At 41.6% G+C, this 22,925-nt stretch overlaps 1 protein-coding gene across 4 annotated transcripts in view; it reads left to right on the top strand.

The window, feature by feature from the left end:
• Positions 1-22,925, top strand: part of APP (amyloid beta precursor protein) — a 120,693-nt gene that overhangs the window by 48,617 nt on the left and 49,151 nt on the right. For all 4 annotated transcript variants that reach the window (XM_087895051.1, XM_034427326.3, XM_087895050.1 and 1 more), the window contains exon 3: positions 16,442-16,571. In XM_087895051.1, the coding sequence (XP_087751177.1) occupies positions 16,442-16,571 (130 nt within the window). The remainder of the gene's footprint in view (positions 1-16,441; positions 16,572-22,925) is intronic.

Here is a 22,925-nt window from a genome sequence, read left to right as displayed (position 1 = left end):
GGAAGGTAGAATTAAAAAGCTAATTAAATAAATACAGTTCTATTAACTTAATGTTATTATTTCAATTTCTAAAAATATATCCTAGCATAAAAGGATATGCAAATACATGCAGTATTTTGGGCTATATTGTGCCATTACTTCCATAAATCATAAAAAAATAAATAAATCCTTCCCTTTCTGTTTTTGTTTGTTTGTTTGTTTTTGTTCTTGATTGTTTATTGCATAAATATACTGATGTGCAGTATGATCAACTATATTAATGTAGATATTTTATATTTACATCTTTATATTCACATTAATATTTTAATATTTCTAATAAGTCTGTTTTGGTTGCAAACCACCACATTAGACTCTGCAATGTAAAAAATATACATTTTAAAAAGAAAAATATGCCATTTTGATGGCTATGACAGATCTCTCTTGATAGCTACTCAAATCAAATAGCACATTTATATGTTAATGAGATATTAAATATTACAGCTGTTTAAACTATTCAGAGGAACACTTCACTCCTGAGAATGCCTTTTCAGATTGTTTCTTCAGCTATTAGTGGTGAAGGCTTTCTGAAGACTCAATTCAATCAGTTTGAGGGCTTTCTGAGGTGGTTTGCAAAATGGATGCACAGAAGACTGTCTACCTGTCCAAATAGTTACACAGACTGATAAATATTACTTCAGTGTATTTCTGTTGAAATTTGATGTAGCTCTGTATAGAATGGGAGAAGAAACTTTTTGAATTACAGATTGCCAATTATTTTGCATTTCTCTAAATTCCTTTGAAGTAGTTTCTAAAATAATTTATCTTCTGTAAGATATTTATTTTCCAGTTCTTTGTTTATGCAGCAAGTTTTTAGAGAAGAGTGAAGAATTTAGAATTCCTGTATCTTCTTTGACTATATATTTTCAATTTGTAGCTCTTTAGTATCACTTCTCTTCCTTTGTCCAGAACTCCAGATGTCATAGATACTTATAAGCCTTAGCAAAAATCTAGGCCAAAATTAACTTATCAGCATGAAGCCCACTACCACTTCCCAGGTTAAAATTCTATGTGATTAATAAGCAACAACCAGCAGTGTGGGTTTAGCAATATTTTGGAAGGATATAAGCAACAGAATGAATAATAAAAGTGTGCAGTTGCTAGGACCTTTGTCCTTCTGTCCAGCTCCTGACTAGCTGTTCTTGTATTGATTCAGGCCTTTTGCGTATGAAACAGGTCTACAACTATTGTGTTGCTGCTTTGGTGAAAAAGTTTTAATAAAATTGGTGTCGGACAATGGATTCTTTAAAGAGTGTGTGTGTGTGTGTGTGTGTGTGTGTGTGTGTGTGTGTGTGTGTGTGTGTGTAGGTGGAGGTAGATGGACAGGAACACATAAATATCCTTCCCTCCCTCCCTCCCTCTCACATGTATACACAAACATAGCAATAGCACTTAGACTTATATACTACTTCATAGTGCTTTACTGTAAGTGGTTTGCAGAGCCAGTATATTGCCCCCAACAATTTGGGTCCTCATTTTATTGACCTCAGAAGGATGGAAGGATAAATCGACCTTAAGCCAGTCAGGATCGAACTCCTGGCAGTGGGCAGAGTCAGTTTGCAATACAGCATTCTAACTACTGCACCACCACAGCTACTATATTCCTGGACAAACATTATGTGTATCTGCATCTGAGTAACATGCATCAGTTAACATATATCACTTACATTAGCTCTTTATATTTCATCTGCCTATCTTCTATGTTGTCATTTTTTCATTTAGGCTTCATCATATATTAGTCCATTTGTAATACGTTGTGAACATCAAGTATAACCTTAATTTTATACTAATTGAGGCAATTTGAATTGTTCAGTTCATTATTTCTAAATCTGAGCATGATTATTTCTCTCAATATTTTATATTTGTTTATTGACTCAAGAATAGAAATGGCTTTATGGTTGTTGTAAGCGGCCCAGAGTTGCTTAATATAGGTTGGCTACATAAAAATAAAATGTTAGGCTAGCATATATATCAAAATTATTTCTCAAAATGCTGAAGAGGTTGTCCAAAAAAGGGTAATTGTTTTTTATTTGTGGTAATCATTTGGTACAGTTATTAACTTTTGCTAAAACAAATTTTGAGAGATAAATACCATCACTAAACTAAAAGGATTGAAAGTTCTCTGGAGTTGGACTTATTGCACTTATTTACAGAACCAAACCATAAACTTAAAAATGATAAATTTATGATAAATTTTCACCTGTATACTGGTGGTAGCTGACTTTTTATTTATATGAGGGTATATTTTTTTATATTTTCTACATTTCCTTTTTTAATATGTAACTTGGAATTATGATAATGCAGCTGTCTGATATTGTAAAAGCAAAAATAAATAAACTAAAAATAAATAAAACAAATAAGAAAAAATGCAGCTTTCTTTGTTTCCTAGGATATATTTAATATTCAAACTAATAGCTCACATTAATAAATTACTTTTGGCTAGTTTTGTAAGTAGTAATATCAATGTGCACATTAATTAAATTATTAAAATTTGATGCTGAACTGCTAGGACAGTTCAGACAACACCCAGGAGAAAAATTTGACATAAAATAGGTCATAGTATAAAATGGTAGAAATTAGAACAAGTTTTGAGTAATTTATTATTGTTCGTTCTTGATAGAAAAATCAGTCAAATTGTTGTCATCTGCCAAAGAGAAGTTTCATTCAGTTTGAACTTAATATGTTTAATAATATTAACTTTGATATTTTAAAATCAAATTACATCCACCTTACTGGTTGCAGAAAGAGATATATAGAATACAGCAATATTACTTATATACAGCTTCACAAGGCTTTACAACCCTCTGTAAACGATTTACAGAGTCAGCCTATTGCCCCCAACAATCTGGGTCCTCCTTTTACTGACCTCGAAAGAATGGAGGCTGAGTCAACTTGTAGTTCACTTTCCTTTAAGCTCTCCAGAAAGATACTGATGTTATAGATGGCAGTCCTGGTAGAAGTCATAGATCACCTACATACAGGGATCATGACATAATGTAACATCTGTATCTCTTTCTGTTCTGATAGCTTAAAGAACAATAGTCTGTATATACTACTATGATAGATTCTAGATGTACCTTTCTGCAACTGCTGAGCACCAGGATCTGGATAGCATTTAAAGCTAATGTGCCATGTGTTATTCTTGTTGTTGTTAAGATTTTTTTATCCTGCTTTCCTGTAATCATCTACAGTGCAAAGATCCATGAAATTCCTTTGTAAAAGTTTTGAACCCCTTTGACAGGGGTGTCAAACTCAAGTCGTCAGGGGGGCATGTATCAGGACTTTTTTCCCTGTCGCTAAACCAGGTGTGGGCATGGCCAGCACATGATGCATCCGGCCCGTGGGCCGAAAGTTTGACAGCCCTGCCATAGAACAATATCCAGATACCTGCATTTTATAAGTCCCAAATAGGATAAAACTGATCATGTAGTGCCTACATCCTGATAACATCACACAGAATGCATATTGTGTAATAATATATCTATTTCTCCATTTTTTTGGGCCCAAAGAGGTTTGTGGAAATCAGATAAAATCCTGTTCATGAGACAAAACATTATGTAATATGTATATTTTTTGTTTTGGAAGCTTTTCTGACAAGATTATTAATTGCTAGATAATTTTTGTGCTTGTACATCTTCCCAGAGTTTTCCTCTCTTCCTCTTCTCAGTTGCCACCCAGTGCATCATATATCTTACTAAGTTATCTGACTGGCTCTTTCTGGTACCTATCCTTCCTCCTCTCAGATACTCTCTGTCCCATCACAGCACATCCTGTTGGTCTGCCATAAACATCCCTAGATTTTCCTTCCACTTAGCTGCTGTCAACATCCTAGCCTTGTAAAAGCTAATAAACCCTGCTCAGTAAGGTCATTCTTTGCAAACATTAGGATATATTCTCACAAAAGATTTGTCTACTGCAATATGCAGATACCACATATAGGTCTGTACCTCTGGGTTTACATTATAGGCTTTTCTCCATTGTGGGTGGAGACAGCAGCCAGGATGGGTTGTGCTTGTCTGTTCAGGTTGATAGACTGAGCCTGTCAAAGTTGTTAAGTCCCGCCCTTGTTACTGGATAGATCCAGCTTTTGGCTCAGTCTGTCAGCCTGGACAGGCGTGTGGGACTGTTCCTCTTGCTGTTTTTTTCTCTCTTTCTTGGCTATTTGCCTCTTCTGATAACTGATTAGTATTGGAATTGTTGGTTTGACTCGGACTGTGACTTGGACTGCTTTGGACTTCGTTTTCTCTTTCTACAAACAGTAAGATCTTAGACCCCAGTAACTAGCTTAGCTAGTTATCTGGGGGAAAATCCTTTCCCTTAGCCGGGATCTACACCCCCTTTGTTTCTATCGGCTGTGGGATCTTTTGGGGGGATTTGTGGAGCTCCGCACTCCCGTTGGTGACTCTGCTGGCCGTTCCAGGCATAAAAGGCTGAATTATCGTCTGTGGAGTTTCGCGCTCCCCTTTCCAACCTCCCAGTGGCCATTTTGAATTCCAGCCGGTCGCCAACTATTTTCTACCGTTTGCCTGTCATCTAGGCTCCCTGTTCGCCTCTTCTCCTTCTGATTCGGCTAGTGGAGCCTTGCACCCCCGGCTTGAGCCGGAGGAGCACGGGGATCTCTGTTTTGAGCGGATCGCTGGCCGTTGTGTCGCCCTGAATGCTGAGACAGTTTCGGCGTGAAAACGGTGTTCGGTGGATCGTTGGCTTGGTGCTTTCCCTGTTAGCGTGTGACATGCTGCCTGACCATATATTGCCGTGGGGGAGAAGCACGGCGTTCGGCGGGGCTTCGCGCCCCCCTCCCCCTTTAACAGCAATGGCTCTCCTGTGTGCAGATTTCTGGCTGGTGGAGCTTCGCGCTCCCCTTTAGCAACACAGCCGACCCTCCTGTGGGGTAGATTTTTCTGGTGGAGCTTTGGGCCCTCCCTCCTTCTTCTTGCTAACGCCTCTGGCTTGCCACCTTGGTTTTGCTGTCATCCTTGCCTGTTATAAGTCAGGGCATGTCGTACCATTTAAAGGGTGGAGCTTCTGCGCTCCCATTTATAGTAGCACTGTTTAGAGGTCTGTTCCTCCTAACGACAGTTTACCCCTTGCGACATTCTGACATTTGGGACTTCTGTCCATTGTCACATCTGGGCAGTTTCCCCTGATCATCGATCATGCCCAAGGCTTCGCACAAGTTGAAGGATGGTCACAAGGCGGGGCGTTCTAATAGCCCTCATCATAAGGGGACTTCTCCTACTAGGAGGGATGTCAATTCTGGCTCCTCCTCTAGGCCGGCGGCTTTGGATCCGTCCAAGCTCCACCACAAGTCATCATCTCATCCTCTGCCTTCTCATGCAGAAGCCTGCTGGGATAAAGTACTGCAAAAGATCTGTGCGAAAGCCAGCAGGCACCAACCGTCTGTCAAGGAGGCAACTGCGGTTTCTCCTCATACAGCTACCGCTTCTGACTCTGGGGCACAGATGGACCAACTTTCCCTTCAGGATTGCCCTGCGGTTATTCAGACGGCCAATCTATGGGATTCCCCTGCGGCTCTGGCTCCTGAGCCCCCGGCGGAGTCTCCTCCGGCTCCACAGTCCTTGTTGAGTTCCTCCGAACCGGCATCTGCACCCCCTCCTGTGGAAACTGGGTCTGGTGCGACACAACAAAACAATTTTTTGTCGCCCGATCAAATTCAACAGCTCATCGCGGCTGTGGTATAGCAGTCTTTGGCGTCTCAATTTTGGCCCACCAGCAGGGCGCCTCTGTTCAATCTGGCGCTTCCACTTCTCGAGTGGATGTCGAGCAGGAGGATGCTCTGTCTATTGAAGCCCCGGATTCTCCGGTCTCCTCCATTGCGAGCCGGGCATCTTCTCTCGCCGATGAGGGATCTCGGGATTTGGAGCTCTCCGAAGGTGAGGACCTCCCTCCGGACCAGCCCGCGTTTATGGGCTTGTTTCCCCAGACCTTGTTCAAATCCCTGCTGCACAAGGCCATTAATATGGCCCAGCTAAGTTCTCCTTCTCCGATGCCAGCTATCCCGAGTACGGCCATGGGGGCTCTGAACCCTCTGTTTGCTGAACCATCCAGGCCTGTAGACATCATTTCTACCCCTCCTTTGTTCCTCGATGTTATCTGGAAACAGTGATCCTCACCTGATTTGGCCCCAGCCCCTACGGCATCGGATCGACGGAATTTCAGTGTGGCGCCGGATCTAGCTACCCTTCTTCAGGTCCCGACCGTGGATTCTCCTGTGGCCCCTCTCCTACCACACACTGCAGTTCCCGGTGATCCAGATGAAGGGCTCCATCCGGAGGAGCGCCGAGCGGAGCCAGTGTTGCAACGGGCACACCAGGGCACCGCTTGGGCCATTAGGGCGGCGTCTACAGCATCTTTCTTTAATCGCACTACTCTCCTATGGCTCCGTCATCTACAGGAGACTTTGGCTATGGAGGATGTCCATATACGGCAGGAACTAAACAAGATTATCGCCGCCACGTAATTCTCAGCGGATGCTACCCTCAATGCCGCTCGCTTTGCAGCTAAGTCCGTCGCCTCTTCCGTTACTGCCCGTCGCTTGGTCTGGCTCCACCATTGGCAGGCCGACGCCAGGCATAAGTGACGTCTGGCTTCGGTTCCCTTCGCTGGTTCCAAGCTGTTTAGGGATCCCCTTGACGCCTTCCTCACTGAAACAAAAGACAAAAGGAAAATCCTTCCAGTTGTCTTCCGTAGGGGGGGAATCGAGGTTCCATCCATACCCGTCCCGTCCTCAATCTCGTTCGTATGAAGGAGCTAACTTTACCTCTCCTTCTGCCAGACCAAAGGGGAATTTTCAATCTAGGCAGCGGGGCGCACAGGACAGGGCGTCCAGAGGTAGGACTTTTGTTTCCAAACAGCCCTTTCGAGGGGGAGGAGGTCGTTTCTTCAGGCACCGTCGTTAACTGCATCCCGGATCCTCCCATAGGGGGCACATTGGCCCTCTTCATCCCTGTTTGGGAAGGTTCCACTTCGGATAAATGGGTCCTGGTCACCTTACGATCTGGGTTGGCCATTGAATTTGTCTCCCCTCCTCCGATGTTCTTTGTGCGCTGTCTGCTTTCTAATAACATCGAGAAACGATCCCTTATGGACTCAGCGGTTCAGCATCTGCTTTCAATCAGGGCTATTCAACCTGTGCCTGATGTCGAACAGGTTACGGGATTTTATTCCCGTATTTTTCTTGTACCAAAGTCGTTGGGGGGGATGGAGACCTATTCTGGACCTTAAACGTCTGAACCGGTATGTGGTATACCACAAGTTCAAGATGCAGTCCTTAAGAGGGGCGATTTCCTCTCTTCCATAGACCTTACTGAGGCCTATCTCCATATTCCCATCCTCCCCTCTCACCGGAAGTTCCTTCGGTTCTGCTACGGGGGGCGCCATTACCAGTACCGGGCCTTGCCCTTGAGCCTTTCGTCTGCCCCTCATACATTTACCAAGGTATTGGCTGCCTTAGCAGCAACCCTTCAGGCTAGGTCCATTCGTCCGAAGTGCTACTTAGACGATATCTTAATTTTGTCTTCTACCCCTCAACAGGCTTCCTCTGATCTGCAGCTTACTCTCCAGACCCTGGCTGCCCATGGCTTTTCCATTAACTTGGAGAAAAGCCACCTGGTCCCTACCATTTGTTTGCTCCATCTGGGGGCTCTGATAGATTCAGTGGCAAGGAGGGTCTACTTTTCGCGGGAGCGACAGGATAGCTTGAGGTCCCTGGTTTCTAAAGTTAACGGGCTAGATCTGTGTCCCCCCTGGTACTATCACAGCTCCTGGGCAAAATGATATCCGCCATTTCGATAGTTCCCTGGGCCCAGTTGCACTCAAGGGAACTTCAATGGTTTCTTTTGTCATTGCAGAAGGCGGGCAGAGGCACTTTTGACTATGAACGTTCCTGTTCCCAGAAGGGTGATCAGGTCCCTAGGGTGGTGGTGGTCTCCGGCAATATCCCGAGGTTGTCTCTTCTTCGACCCGCAGAGAGTGGTGGTGACAACGGCCGCCAGCCTTCAGGGCTGGGGGGCTCATTGCCTGGGTCAAGTTGCTCAGGGCACCTGGAACAGCTCAGACGCCCATTGCCCCATCAACTGGCTGGAATTGCGGGCGGTCTACCTGGCGCTTCGAGCCTTTCGACACCTCATTCCAGCTCTCACGTCCTGGTCCTCACGGACAATATTATGGTGAAGGCCCATATCAATCGTTTAGGGGGCACTCGGTCCCTATCCCTGATGTCGGAGGCGTTGAGATTGGGCACCTGGTCGGAGACTCACCTTGCCTCGTTGCAGGCAGAACACATTGCCGATGTCACCAATCTACAAGCGGACTGGCTCAGCCGTCAGCGACTGGATCACGCAGAGTGGCGTCTTTACCCGCACATCTTCCGCCAAGTTGCGGCACGCTTCGGGACTCCGGTGATGGACCTCTTTGCCCTCCACTTCCCGTGGCCGCCGGAGCTGCTCTATGCGTTTCCTCCGGTCTCCCTGCTCTCCCGAGTGATTCGCAAGTTGTTGCTGGAGCAACTGGAGCTCATCCTTCTGGCCCCGCATAGGTCACACAGACCTTGGTTTGCAGACCTAGTGTCGTTGTCAGTAGCCCAGCCTTGGCAGCTACCGCAACCGGAGAATGCCCTGACTCAGGGGGCAGTGAGACACCTGGACCTGCAATGGCTCCGTCTGACCGCTTGGCGATTGAGCGCTGTGCCCTAGGAAATGCCAACATCCCGGCAGACGTGATCTGCACCATTCAGGCTTCACGGAGACCTTCTACGAACTGAATTTACTCGGCCACCTCGCGGGCCTTTTGTACATGGTGTGATCGGAACAGGGTTCAACCCCTCCAGGCTTCGATCGTCAATGTACTGGTGTTTCTTCAGGAGGGCCTTTCCAAGGGACTTTCTCCTAACACTCTGCGGAGGCAAGTGGCGGTGATCTCATCAATACTTACCTTCGGATTGTTGTCTTCCTTGGCCCAGCACCTGTTGATTCGTCAGTTTCTGCGAGGTGCTACCAATCTTTGCCCTCCTGTTCTACATAGGTACCCAACCTGGGGCCTTTCCATAGTTCTTAATTCTCTCATGGATGCCCCGTACGAGCCTTTGCAGACGACTATCCTGCGGCTTTTAACATGCAAAGTTGCCTTTTTGGTAGCGATTACCTTGGCTCACTGCATGTCGGAGATCGCCACCCTCTCCATCCGTAATGATCTCTGTGTGTTTCACGTGGATCGGGTGGTCCTCCATCTGGACCCTACATTTGTGCCCAAGGTCAACACGACCTTCCACCGCATGCAGGATCTTGTCCTGCCCAACTTTTGCCCTCGCTCGGCTCACCGGGTCGAACGGCGGTGGCACTCTCTGGATGTCCGGCGGGCACTACGCATTTACATTAAGCGGACTGTGGACTTCCGCAGAATGGAATCTCTATTTGTCTCCTTCCTGCCAGTTTCTTTAGGTTGCAAGATGTCATCACTGACCATCGGACTTTGGATCCGACAGACGATAGCCAAGGCCTACGAACTACGTTCCTTACCGAGACCTCGTCTGACTGCGCATTCTACCCGCAGCACTGCGACATCGGCAGCTTGGGCCACGCAGGCCTCACTGCTCGAAATCTGCGGGGCGGCAATGTTGACTTCGCCTTCTCCATTCATCCAGCACTATAAACTGGACAAGTTTGCTTCGGCAGATGCCACTTTTGGTCGTAGGGTGCTGCAGCAAGTTCTCTCGGGGGAGGGTTCTTCGGACCAGCCTTGTCCCCCCACCAACTGTAGGGACAGTGATCTTTGGTATGTCCCATCCTGGCTGCTGTCTCCACCCACAATGGAGAAGGGGCATTGGTCCTACCTGAGACGCACCTTCTCGTTGGGTGGAGACAGCAGCCAGACCCTCCCTTTGCCAGTCTGGTCTCTCTGTCTTTGCCTTTCTCTCCTCTCTTATTTGGCTTCCCACACGCCAAGCCTGTCTTCTGGTCTTTGCCAAAAGCTGGGTCTACCCAGTAACAAGGGTGGGACTTAACAACTTTGACAGGCTCAGTCTATCAACCTGAACTGACGAGCACAACCCATCCTGGCTGCTGTCTCCACCCAACGAGAAGGTGCGTCTCAGGTAGGACCAACGCCCCTTTCCTGTATATTTGATTATTCTCTTGATGGTGGTGCATCACATCTAATCTTCGTTAATTAAAGATTTTTGTCTCATCTGGGGAGCAATTGTGCCTGCCTCTTCATTACTTATAAAAAGGCTAAACAAGGATCTTCCAAACAAACAAACAAAAAAGACTAGAACTAAAAATAAAGTGATTAATGATTTGACATGAACTAAAGAAATGTTGAAAGGATTATTTTAAGTATCTGTATGGGAATGATACTGATATGTCACAATGTGCAGTGGAGATGATGATTATAAATATTTGCACCCAAGAAAAAATAATAAAAATGAAGTCATAAATGGTGTAAGAATGTTGAAGTTTATAGGTATATAATATGTAACGAGAAATATTAAAACATAGCTATGATTTGCATATGGAATGACTGATGGTTTTTTAACTTTGTGAAGATTCCATCTGTGCATGACAATCAGAAGAATGATGACGTTTCTTTGTACAAATTAAAAGATAACCAAGAATGACTGAAAAAGCAAAAGAAAGATTGGTGAGGTAACTATGCCTGGCAAGTATTTAGTAGCAATCTAATTAAAGGGCACAAAGGGTGACAATAAGCATCATTTGGAAACTAATGTAGCAAGATATAAAGTTAATTGTACATTGACTGGTTTACAAAAAGTGCCGGGGAAAAGAGATAGGTTTGAATTATTGATGTTACACTTATATGGGTTGAAGGTTGGTTGCTGAAGATAGGAAAACTAATATATGTGAGATATAAAGCATGTATGAAAATAAATGGAATGCATAGTGAATGGTTCAACACTGAAGAGGCAGTAAGCCAAGGATGTGTCATATCCCTTGATTTTTTAATGTATCTATGTAAACAAGGAATGCTTGCAGTGATCTACATTGATTATGTGAGCATGAATGTACTTTTGCATGCAAACCATATCCTGTTCTTAGCTCACAATTCTAATGATGTATATTAGTTGTATATATCAAAGGCCCCACCCTTTTGAGCACCAGGGACCGGTTCCATGACAGAGTTTTTTCCATGGACCGGGGTCGGGGGGGAGGTGTTTGTCATGGTTTCATATGCTGCCTGCATCCCACAGATGGGGCTTCGCTTGTTTGTGGGGACCAGATTCTGGTATGTCACAGTCCGGTGCTGGTCTATGGACCGGATGTTGGGGACTCCCACTATATATCAATTAATGTATCAGAGAACAAAATTGATAGATATGAAGGAAAAAATTGAATGAGATCAAATTATACATTAAAAATTACAGCTGGTAGATTAATTTTTGTATTTTGAAAAATGTTGATTAAACATTTGGCTAAATAGATAGTATTTTAAGATGTGCAAATGCTAAGGAAAAATAATAAGTATTATTTGCAGTTGCACTAAAAGAAATCAAAATGGTTGTGTATAAGCAAATATAATAAGACAAATATAATAAGAATTGATTATTTAAGTGTGAGTGAAACATCTGAATGAATATGGATTCATTATCCATATAGTAAATGGATACTGAATGGATAGTGAACGAATATGAATTAAATACAAAAGTGAGTGGTCACTATGAAACCATTAGTGTGTTGGTGTGGATTTACACAAACAGAAAATGAACAAGAATAATTAAAATTATGGAAAGGAAGAATATACAGTTAGAGGGGAGGAGGCAGACTAAAAAAGTTATAGTTGAATGGAGCTGATGAGATCATCATTTGGCACTATTACTTTGAATTGCGATTGATGTGTATAACATGTTATGAGAAAATTCTGCATTACATTTTTGTAAACCACTATAAATGATGATAATATATGTAAGTTTGAAAATTATATTTAAATTATATTCAAAAGTATATTAAATTAAAATTATTGATTTTAAAAATATGTATTTAAAATATTTGTATTGATAATCTTTCTGCTTATAAGGCTGTTAGAGTAAAGTGATTGAAGTGGCATAAAATTATTTATGTATACATAAAGAAGTTACTAGAAAATTGACTTAGCTCTTATATTTTATTAATTAATAAAATTTATATACCAATCATCTCACTATTACAGTGATTGTAGGTGGTTTACAAATAAAAACTATAAAATCCATATAAAAAGAGACAAATATGAAAAGACAAAGTAAAAATAAAAATAAAAACAATTAAAAAGATGGATGAAGTATCCTCTAGCCACCAAACATCCCCAGGCACCATGCTAAGATATGGTTTATAGCTTATTTAACAAGCCATAATTGATTGAGTTCACATAATGGACTTTGGAAGCACTTTCAATGCTTCATAGGAATATGTTGTGTTAGTATGCTTTGATGACGTACTTCTTTGACATGGCACTTCACTTAGGGATTTGCATCTGAGCTGCTATGCTGCATCAAATCAGACACTTCATTGATTTTCATCAGTCTTGTGTGAAGTACCCTAACAAGGCAAAGCTTTGCATGACCCTAACATTACAGTGTGTGCAAGTTGTTGTACAATATTCATAAATGCACATGTCAGCAAAATAACATTTTAATGCAGATTAGAGCTCTGTATGGATAAGGATATGCCAGATGTTAAAGCTGGTTTTAGAAAAGATGTAGCATGCTGGTTCATGCTGTAAAATTGAGAAAGTCAAAGAATACAAACAGTAGTTATGTTCGTAATTGATTATAGAAAGCCCTTTACTTGTTTTGACCATATCAAGTTATATAATACTCTTAACAAAATAGGAATCCCAGAACAGTTCACTTTTGTCAGGATACGTCTACAAGGAATGATACAAGGCTATGTATTCTCTCCTTATTTATTTATATTTATATATATATATATATATATATATATATATATATATATATATATATATATATATATATATATATATATATATATATATATATATATATATATAAAACTTGCATTATGCTGATGACATTGTTCTGATAACTGAAAACACAAATGAACTGGAAGCTCTAATGAGAGTCAAAGGAGACTAATATTAATAAGACCAAATTAATGAATAGGTACATCAGCATCCATAGAACTGACAGTGAAAATGCTGAAATAGTGGATAGTTTCTGCCTTTTAGGATTGACGTATCAAATTCAAGTGAATCACCAGTCAAGAAATACCTTGCAGACTAGCATGTGGTAGGCATCAATGAGGACTTCAGAAAAGAAATGTCATGAAATGTTTTTGCACTGATATTATTCAGGGGATGGTTTGGCAAGCAATGAAAGCAAAACCTGGACTTTGAAGAAGTAGGATAGGAAGAGCATTGATGCTTTTGACCTTTGGTGTTAGACAAGACTCTGAGAATGCCAAAGCTTACCAAGAAAACAAATAAAATCGTAGATCTTTTGAAAGGTTTGTAAATTTGGGGAAAGTGGAAGGAAGGAGATGAAGAGAATCACCAGCAGCAAAGCGGATGGATTTAATTAAGTGGCAGTGGGGTCACCTTTGGATGAATTGAAGAGCTGGATTGGGGAACGGCCATGATAATTAAGAATCAACACTGACTGAGGGCATATAATCAGTCAGTCACTATTTATAAGCCATTTCGGTTCTGTAATCAAAACCCTTATAAATCATACTGTGACTTAGCAAGATTTCCTCAAGTAATGAGGAAACTCAACTCAATTTATTTGAATTTCTATGGTGAATACATGGGTGACTGAATCTCTAGCAAAACTACATGGACTATTGTGTCACGTAACTGAAGCAACACATGCTAACATGTTTAATATATTTTAATATAATTACTTTTAAAATAATTACATTATAAGGAGAAAGAGGAGTTGGTATGTAGTTAAACACCTACTGCAAATAAACAAGATGAACAAGTTCATTAAAAGCAGCATTGAATGTGCTGTATAATTAATTATACTGTATGCTGTTGTTACGACAGGTCATTAATTTTTTATTACATTGCCTACATTCCTAGCCAATTATTTATAAATAAATAATAAGTTCTATAAATAGGTAAATAGATCAATAGTAAGGTGGTTGATGAGACCCAATAACTTTGTTTATTTTACTCCTGCCTTCATTCCATTCCATTTGAATGAAAGTAGTGTATAAAGTTTTACTTGCACAGCAGGAGTAGATGTGTGATGAAGTAGATTTGTGTTTGTTTCATTGTACAGTATATATTTCAGTACTCTTAACAGCCTCTCTTTATTGATTTAATTATTAATTGAATAGCATTCAAAGAAAGCTGCCACTATGTGATCGTGTGTTTCAGTTACCTTGCATCATGCAGGTTCCTGATTCATGCTAATATGAAAAGTGAATGCTGGATGAGCAGCCTGTAGGGATTTGTTTTCAGATTGGCAATATTCCAGATGCTGCCTTGCCTCTTGGTGGAAAAATGCAAAGCTACTAAAAGTTGGGGGAGGGCGAGACATTTGCCTAAATTTGGTTTTTATTTATTTAAAATATGCCACAACTATTAAAGATCACACTGTCACTGTGGATCATTTTGCTCTTGAGGCAGTTCTGAATTTAGAGTAGATTTTAATAATTGCTTCAGGGAACCTAGCAAAATGATTTCTCCTGTAGTGAATTATAAAAGCCTTTGCTATATTTTATAGAACAGATTTCTCCAAACTGGTTCCTTTAAAGTGTTGGACTCTACTCTGTATTTTCACACATTGTAGTAACTATTGATCATGATATCCAGGGATAATGGCAGCTTTGGTCAAATTAATATGGAGAGCATGTTGGGAAAGGGTGGTACCTGCCATGTGGATGTCTGCCAACAATTTTATTTTTGCTTTTTCCATCGAATGCTTTTCATTACTTATCAAAGCTGTAATTTATGGCTCTGGGCTGAGAATTATTTGCCACAGTTGAAGTCATTTACCTGATGTGTTCTGTACTAAAATTTGGATTATAATGTTTGAAAACTTTTACTCTTGAGCATGTAGCCCAAAAATCAATCTCATTGATGATATTTTCTCTCTCTATTTTCCCTATTTTCCCCTACCCACAAATCACTTAAAATTCTTAGCGGGTACAATGCAAACACTATGAAATGGCAGTCACTTGCTTTCTGTCTATTCATCAAGTTAAATTAAAAAATGAATTAATAATAATCTAATGTACAACACTAGGATGTATTGTAGAAACCATGTAAATGATAAGATTACACAGGAAGACTAACTGACACCAGAAGACTAATTTAAACATCAGAAACAAGATTGGAAGAGCAATATTCCACAATAGATACGATTTAATTTTCTATATCATAATATGAATTTAAGGAGAATTTTACAAATCCAGGTTTTATCATATTATATACCCAACAACGAAGTCAGTTGAATAAATAAATGCTTATAAACTTTTGCCAGCCTAAGAGATCATTGTGTTTTAATACAAATTAACCTTTACTATTTGAGGAATAGATTTAACTAAAATACGTTTTCACAGATTTTGTTTAAAAATGAAAGATTTTAAGAGAAAAAATACACTATACTGTATAAGAAAAACAGAATATCTGATTCTAATCTACTGTTCTCAAAACTTCATTCCCCCCCTCTTTTTTTTTTAAATTTATATGCCGCCCTTCTCTGGAGACTCAGGGCAGTTTACAATGCGTTAAGCAATAGCCTTCATACTTTTGTATATTTATACAAAGTCAGCTTATTGCCCCCACAATCCGGGTCTTCATTTTACCTACCTTAGAAAGGATGGAAGGCTGAGTCAACCTTGAGCCTGGTGAGATTTGAACTTGCAGTAATTGCAGGCAGCTGATGTTAATAACAGTGCTTGAAGATCTAGCATCCCAATTCTTGAAGATTTAGATCCTTGAAGATCTAGCATCCCAATTCTTGAAGATTTAGATCCTTGAAGATCTAGCATCCCAATTCTTGACACAAATTTATAAAAGCTTGAAAATGTGCATAAATTATTCTACAGTTTTTAAATCATAACTCCAGTAGCTGGTATTAAATTGAAAGGTCCTGAACAGCTTCATTTCAGGATAGATGAAAACACTTTTTGTATACTTCAGAAAGAGATGCCATTTGCAATTTCCAAGTATATATTTTATAATTATTCTCTCTTCTAGTCACTTTTAATATATGATCAATGGCAGAACACCTAATGATAATTTCCTTAATTGCAAGCCTGATTTCTAACGTTTGTATATAAAATTGGCCTGCACAATCAAAATTTCACATAGGTTTCTGCTTATTATATATACTTTAAGCATCTCTCCAATCATAATGTCATGAATATCATATGCATTTACAGTAATATTTTATCTATATTTCACTATTTTATGTTTTCAATAATAGGTTTATCCTGAACTGCAAATCACAAATGTTGTTGAAGCTAATCAACCAGTAACAATCCAAAACTGGTGCAAGCAGGGAAGGAAGCAGTGTAGGAGTCATCCATATATTGTTGTTCCATATAGGTGCTTAGGTAAGTATACTTATAAATTTTGTCAGGATGGTCTGTGAATGTAACTATACAAATTTATGTATATTTATGTGTATTTATGTATACACACACACACAAATATGTATACTTCAACTTAAAATTAATTTTATTCTAAGAAAATGTCTGTGTAATAATATCATATTCTTTTCCTATTAACTATGACATTATGACACTTTAAGGCAGGAGTGTCAAACTCAAGGTTCGGGCCGAATCTGACCCACAGGATATTTAGATCTGGCCTATGGGGCTGCCTTGGAAATAGCAAAGGACTGGCCCGCTATGCCTCTGCCAGTGAAACGGAGCTCAAGAGGGCCGCGCACAGTCCTCCTGACCTCTGTTTTCATTTGCGACGGCCTCCTGCAACTCTCTGGCAGCAAAAATGGAGCTCGGGAGGGCCGCGAGCGCTTGGGCCACCACAAGGGCCCCTGACACGAGTGACGTCAAGCTGGTCCTGCCCACCCTGGCCATGGCCACCTGGCCCCCGAGGTCAAACACAACTCTGATGCGGCCCTCAATGAAATCGAGTTTGACACCCCTTCTTTAAGGAAATTAAGCAATAGTTTTTTAAAGTCTAAATAGGAAAAAAATAAATATATGATACGTCTATGCATTACAGTAGTAATAAAATACATCCTAGTTCTTGTGTTTTATACATTTATAAGTTGCGTATAGAATGACAGAAACAACTAAGTTATTGTCATGTTATAGATATTTTCTCAAATCTCTTATTTACTTTGGTCCCAGATGTAAAATGTATTTAAAACTTATTCCTAAAATAGTGCATGTTCCTTCTTTCTCCACTGTGGCCATAAAAATAATAGTGGGGAAAATTGCTTTTTTTAAAAAAAATTAATACTGTCTTGCTATATCTGGACAAAGAATAGTTAATTTTAGTTATGATTATTTGAAATAAACCAGGATATTGAATTATCTAAACCAGCTTCTTAAATAGTGTAATATTGATGTTAACTATAGTATTAGCCCTAATTTGTTTATGAAGCACACACAATTAATTGCTGAAAATACCTTTGAAAGCTTCTCAACTTTTCTTTGATTTATTTTTGTAAGTCTAGACCCGTGATGGCTAACCTTTTTTCCATCGCATGCCAGGAGAGGGGGGGGCGGGGGAGGTTCACGCATGTGAGTGCCCATAATTCTATGCGCCCTGCCCTGCACATGCGTGTGCAGCCTCCCTCCCCCCCTGCTCCTGGCATGTGATGGCCCGTTAGGCCCATTTTTCTTTCTTACCTGGCTCCAGATCCTCTCTATATATCTGGGAAGGGTGAAAAGAGCCTTTCCCACTCCCTCAGAGGCCTGAAAGGGCCCATTTCCCACTCCCAGTGGGACAGGAAGTGACGTTTTTTGCTGTCCCCAGCTTCCAGAGCCTCTCTAGAAGTCTCTGGAGGCTTGGGACAGCAAAAAACATCACTTCCTGTCCCATCAGGAGTTGGGAAATGGGTCGTTTCAGGCCTTTGGAGGGCCTCCGAGAGAGTGGGAAAGGCTGTTTTCGCCCTCCGCAGATGCATAGAGAGGATCTGGAGCCAGGTAAGAAAGAAAAATGCCCCCCCCGGGCCCTCCAGAGGCAGGAAACAGCCTGTTTCCCTACTCTTGGTGGGCCCAGAAGGCCCGAAAATCAGCTGGCTGGAGTGTGCATGCACACCAGAGCTGAGCTGGCGTGCCCCAGATATGCAGGCTGGGTGGGGCCAGCCAAGAGTGGGATTTGGGGGGTCTTGGAACTGCACAGAATCTTAGCTAGAAGTTCTCCCAAGCCCCTGCAAACCCCCAGCAGCCCACCCCGACTGTAAGGTGTTACAAAATATAGGAATCCATATATGGGTATATACATATTTCTTTATATCAAGTTCTGGTTCGAATCCTTAGTGCCTATTGTCCATCCTTTGGGAGTTATGACTTTTGCTGCTCTTTTCTTTAGGATATAACTCTTTGCTTTCCCACTTTTCCAGTTTTAGCACTTGTTTTTTGCTTCTTGTGCACTTCCAGCTCAGGAAGTTCTGCCTCTTCCTCTAAAAGAAAAGAGGCTATGATATAGTTGAATAATGCTGGGCTTATTTGTCAAACTTAAGCCTGATTAAGTGGAAGGCAATAGAATTAAAATAAGAAAGCCTACTGTATTACTGACTTTCACAATTTTTACAATTGTATGAACAATTTTACAAGTATGAACTTGAATTACATCATGTTGCTACGGCCTGTGTATAATAGAGAATTATTTTATTTCTTCATATTACTTTACATACATTTTTCATTATTCATCATTTCTTAATTAAGATGAATTGTAAGTGCCAAACTTACCAAAGAATGATAACAGCTGCAGGTAATAAATCATTTTATTTATTTATCAATAAATAAGCTCTGCAATCATAAGCGGAAACAAATATTCCCATGTGATACATTTACATTGCTATTTTATTCTAATTCAGAAAGTAAATCTTTTTGAACCATCTTTTTACACAATACAGAGCTGAGAACCCTAAGCTTTCCCTGCTTGAAGTATTACACTATGTCCGTAATGGTGAAGCTATGGCACATGTGCCAGAAGTGGCATGCAGAGCCATGTCACCTGGCACCCGTGGCGTCGGCCATTCCTCTTCCAGGTTTCCAGGGCACGCATGCGCACCAGCCAGCTAGTCTGCTGGTTACTGGTGCGCATGCGACAATCAGCTGGCCTTAACGTTGTAGTGCGCATGCGCACTGGCCATGCCATTATTGCCCGCATGAAGCCACATCCACACTTTGCCAGCCAGAAGCACTGCCGCCAGTCACTCCCCTGTGCCCGGCTGCCTGCCTGCCTGCCTCGTCACCGCCACAACCTCTGCGAGGAAAGGTCCAGAACTTGCGCTGCCTGGGATCCACGTGAGCTGCCACAGGGGGATGCCAGGTATGGCTGGCTGGATGCTGCCCGGACCATGAGGCTGGCAGGAGGAGGAACCGCCCCTGCCTCTTAGCCAGCGTGAACGGCATGCTGCCACCACCCTCTCTCCCCTGCCAGCTGCTCCTGCTACTGCCAGGGAAGTGGCAGCGCAATAACCACCGCCGGGGGCGAGGGGGTGGTGGCAAGGATGGGCGGTCTGGGGCTTCTTTGTCTCCCCACCTGAGCGGGCTTCTGGCACAGCCTCAGGCCTCCGAGGAGAGGGATTGAAGCCCCGGCCTGCTGCTCCTGGCGCCGCCATCCCCTTGCCCCCGGCAACAGCGGTTCTCATGCTGCTGCTTCCCTGGCAGCACCAGGAGCAGGACTTCCTGCATTTTGAAAACCTGAGTGAACACCTTGAATGCATTGTCCTCATTCTTGCAAAATTCCTTGAAGAGGCATTCAAGTCAAACAATATTTTTAATGATATCCAGCCTCCAAAAGAGCACAAGGTGGCCAAGAAAGCTTCCCAACCCGCATAACCCAAGATGGCACCGGCTGAAAGAAAACTCTCACTTTACTTGTTGATGTTGTTGCAACTTCACTGCCTTCCTTGCCCACCCCACATCCCTGTCATCTGCCTACACAGTGAAGCTGGCCCACGGCTGCCTTTCGCTTCTCTACCCCTCGGTCTCCCGGTTGCCCATCTGCTCAGGAGCAGCAGGCTGCCCTCCCCCCAGAGGCCTGGGGCTATGCCATAAGCCCCCTCGGGTGGGGAGAAAGGGAAGCCCCGGCTCGCCCATCCTTGCAGCCGCCGCCCCCCTAGCCCCCAATCAATCTGCTCCTTTTGGAAATTTGCTTTTCTTCCAATGCCAAGACCTGGATTCAGAGGACTGCAGACTTCCTCTGAGCACATGCAGAGTGGAAGACTCTGCTACCCTTCAGGGCTGAATGTGGAAAAAGTCACCCCAAGGCAAGGTCTGAGTGAAAGGAAGAAGCTGCTGCCGGCTCCAGACCTGAAGGCCCACAGGCTCAGCCTGAGATTTACAAGCCGGTGTGGTAACTGCGCAGCCTCGCCAGCTCACCAGAAAGCCCACCGCATACAGACACAGTAAGAATCGGTTGGGCCAAACAGCCCTGCTTCAGAATAATGACTTTCCAGGCCCAAAACGGGGCATAGGAGGGGGCGAAGCGCATGTGCGGGGACGTGCATGCGCAATGCAGAGTGCATGCGTGGGGGAGCATGGGGTTGTGTGCACATGCACATGTGGAGGGGTTCGCATTGCATAATGGGTGCTGACACACATGCGCGCTGTTGTGCGCGCGCACACACACTTCCAGCACGCAATGAGAAAAAGGTTCGCCATCACTGCACTATGTATATCACAAAAGAAAGGGTTCTTAGTCTACTTTAGAGATTTGTTTATTTTTTTTCCAACCTTCATTCCTTTGATAGAAGGAAGCTTACTAATGGAAAGATCTGCTGTCTCCTTAAATTAATTGAAGACCTTGTGTTTCTGAAACAAAAAATGGGATCCAATTCCAACCCAGTATTTATTTGTTTGGAAATTATGTCTCAAGTCTTATATAAGATACTTGTATTGGCACCAGGAAGAAAACAGATTATCAAGGTTTCATCTGGAATGTCATGAGGATTTACTTGGTTTCTTATTTCTTTGCCTCCTGTATACTCAAGTTTTTCAAATTTGTTTTACTATGGCTTCAGTTAAACGTTCTTCATTGCAACTGTCATATTTACCGGAAAATTTAATCTTCCAGAAAATACTAAGTACTTCAGTTACCAAGTCTATTCCACTGCTGAATTGAGGACTCCAAAATAAATCATCCAAAAAAGATGGCTATTTAGTTCCACTTTACTAGTCAACTGTAATTTTATTGTAACTTCCATTGTTCCATATCTTGTACCCTGAAATGACATGAAATGGAAAATCATTTTTTTGTTTCAAACAGATCACATACGGGAAGTTCTGCTGAAACTTTCTGAATAACAGTGATTTGGCAAATACAAAATCTGGAACTTTGTTTGTTCTAGGCTCTGGTGAAAACAAAACTGTCTAGGTCTCAGATTTGATGGGGCTTATATAAGGCTACTGAATACAGCTGTCTCTCTCTCCTCTTACTTAGCAACCTGTCTTCTCCCATTCTTTTCAATGCCCCCCCATCCTCCCTTTGTGATCCAATGTGGCATGTCTCTCTGCCTTGCCCATCCTCTAGCACCTTCCCTGCTTTCCTTGAACTTGATATTTCCTTGATATGCTTCTACCATAGCATATCCCACCATAGTCCCTATTCCTATCATTTCTCTGCCTTCCCTTAGCTGTCACTTTCTCCATTGGCTTACTTTATATAAAAAAAATGTTATTACTGTTCCCCTTGCCAATTTCATTTCATTCTGAACTTTAGCTTTTTTGATAGAACCTATTTCTAAACTTAATTGTCTACACACTTCCTAGACAACCTGTGGGTGTTTGTTTGTTTTTTAGATTTTTGCTAAATATCCACATGGAACATTTTTTTTTACTTTTTTTTCTTTATCAAAGTTGGTTGCAATTGTGCTTTTAGTATCTTTTTTAAGGATTTCTTCTCATTATCTCCCTGCTATTGTGAAAGTTGAAGCTTTTGAAGTCCAAGTTATACTAGTATTAGTTTTCTTTAAAACAAATAATTAAAATTCTAGTACATGGCCACTTTTCCTCACTGTTCTTGCTAGTGGCTCTGCATCAGCTTTCTTTTTGGTGACCATCCTGGCAGGAATGACTAATTCTCTTGTGCCTTCCCTCACTTTCTAAATAATAAAGTTGTTGATAGCACAAACTAGAAATTTCCCAGCTTGAGTGAATGAGTTTTGCAACAAATGTTGGGATATACAGTCACCAGTATTGTTTCATTGAAAAACCTGCAGTTTGTTTTTGAAAGTGGTCACCTACATCTTTTCCTTGTTGATAGTATGCATCAACAGGTTTTAAAATTGGGTTTCTTATTTTAATCCAGTATCACAAAGTTCATTCACATAGATTTCTGTGCAAATGTGAATTGCAATACCTTTCTGTTGAACGAATAGTATCTTTTAGTTGCTATATTCTAATTATGGAAGTCATCCTACCAATATATCCATGAAGTCATATTTTATTCATTGTAATAAACATTCAAATTCAGTTTTTCTGTTATAAACTTTATAGACAATGAATGTTATGAACTTTATCAGCAAATATTCAGATCTTTGAGCAGTTCAATACAGAATATTCCTTTCTTTTCTTTTCTTTTAAACCCACAAAACTTGATCTGACGTCCTTTAAAATTTTCATCTTCAGTTCCCCAGAAGAATCTGCTAAGTCTTCCTGATCAAATTGGGTATGTTTTAGCCAATAGCATTTTTATCAATCCAGTACTCAATTCTTTAGGTAACTCAAGACTTTTGAACAAAGTATCTTTTATTACCAGCATTA

The sequence above is a fragment of the Pantherophis guttatus genome, chromosome 5 (assembly GCF_059756535.1).
Source record: "Pantherophis guttatus breed Tessera chromosome 5, ASM5975653v1, whole genome shotgun sequence".
Lineage (NCBI taxonomy): Eukaryota > Metazoa > Chordata > Lepidosauria > Squamata > Colubridae > Pantherophis > Pantherophis guttatus.
Note: the sequence above shows the minus strand (reverse complement) of the source record. Positions and strands in the feature narration are given on the sequence as shown.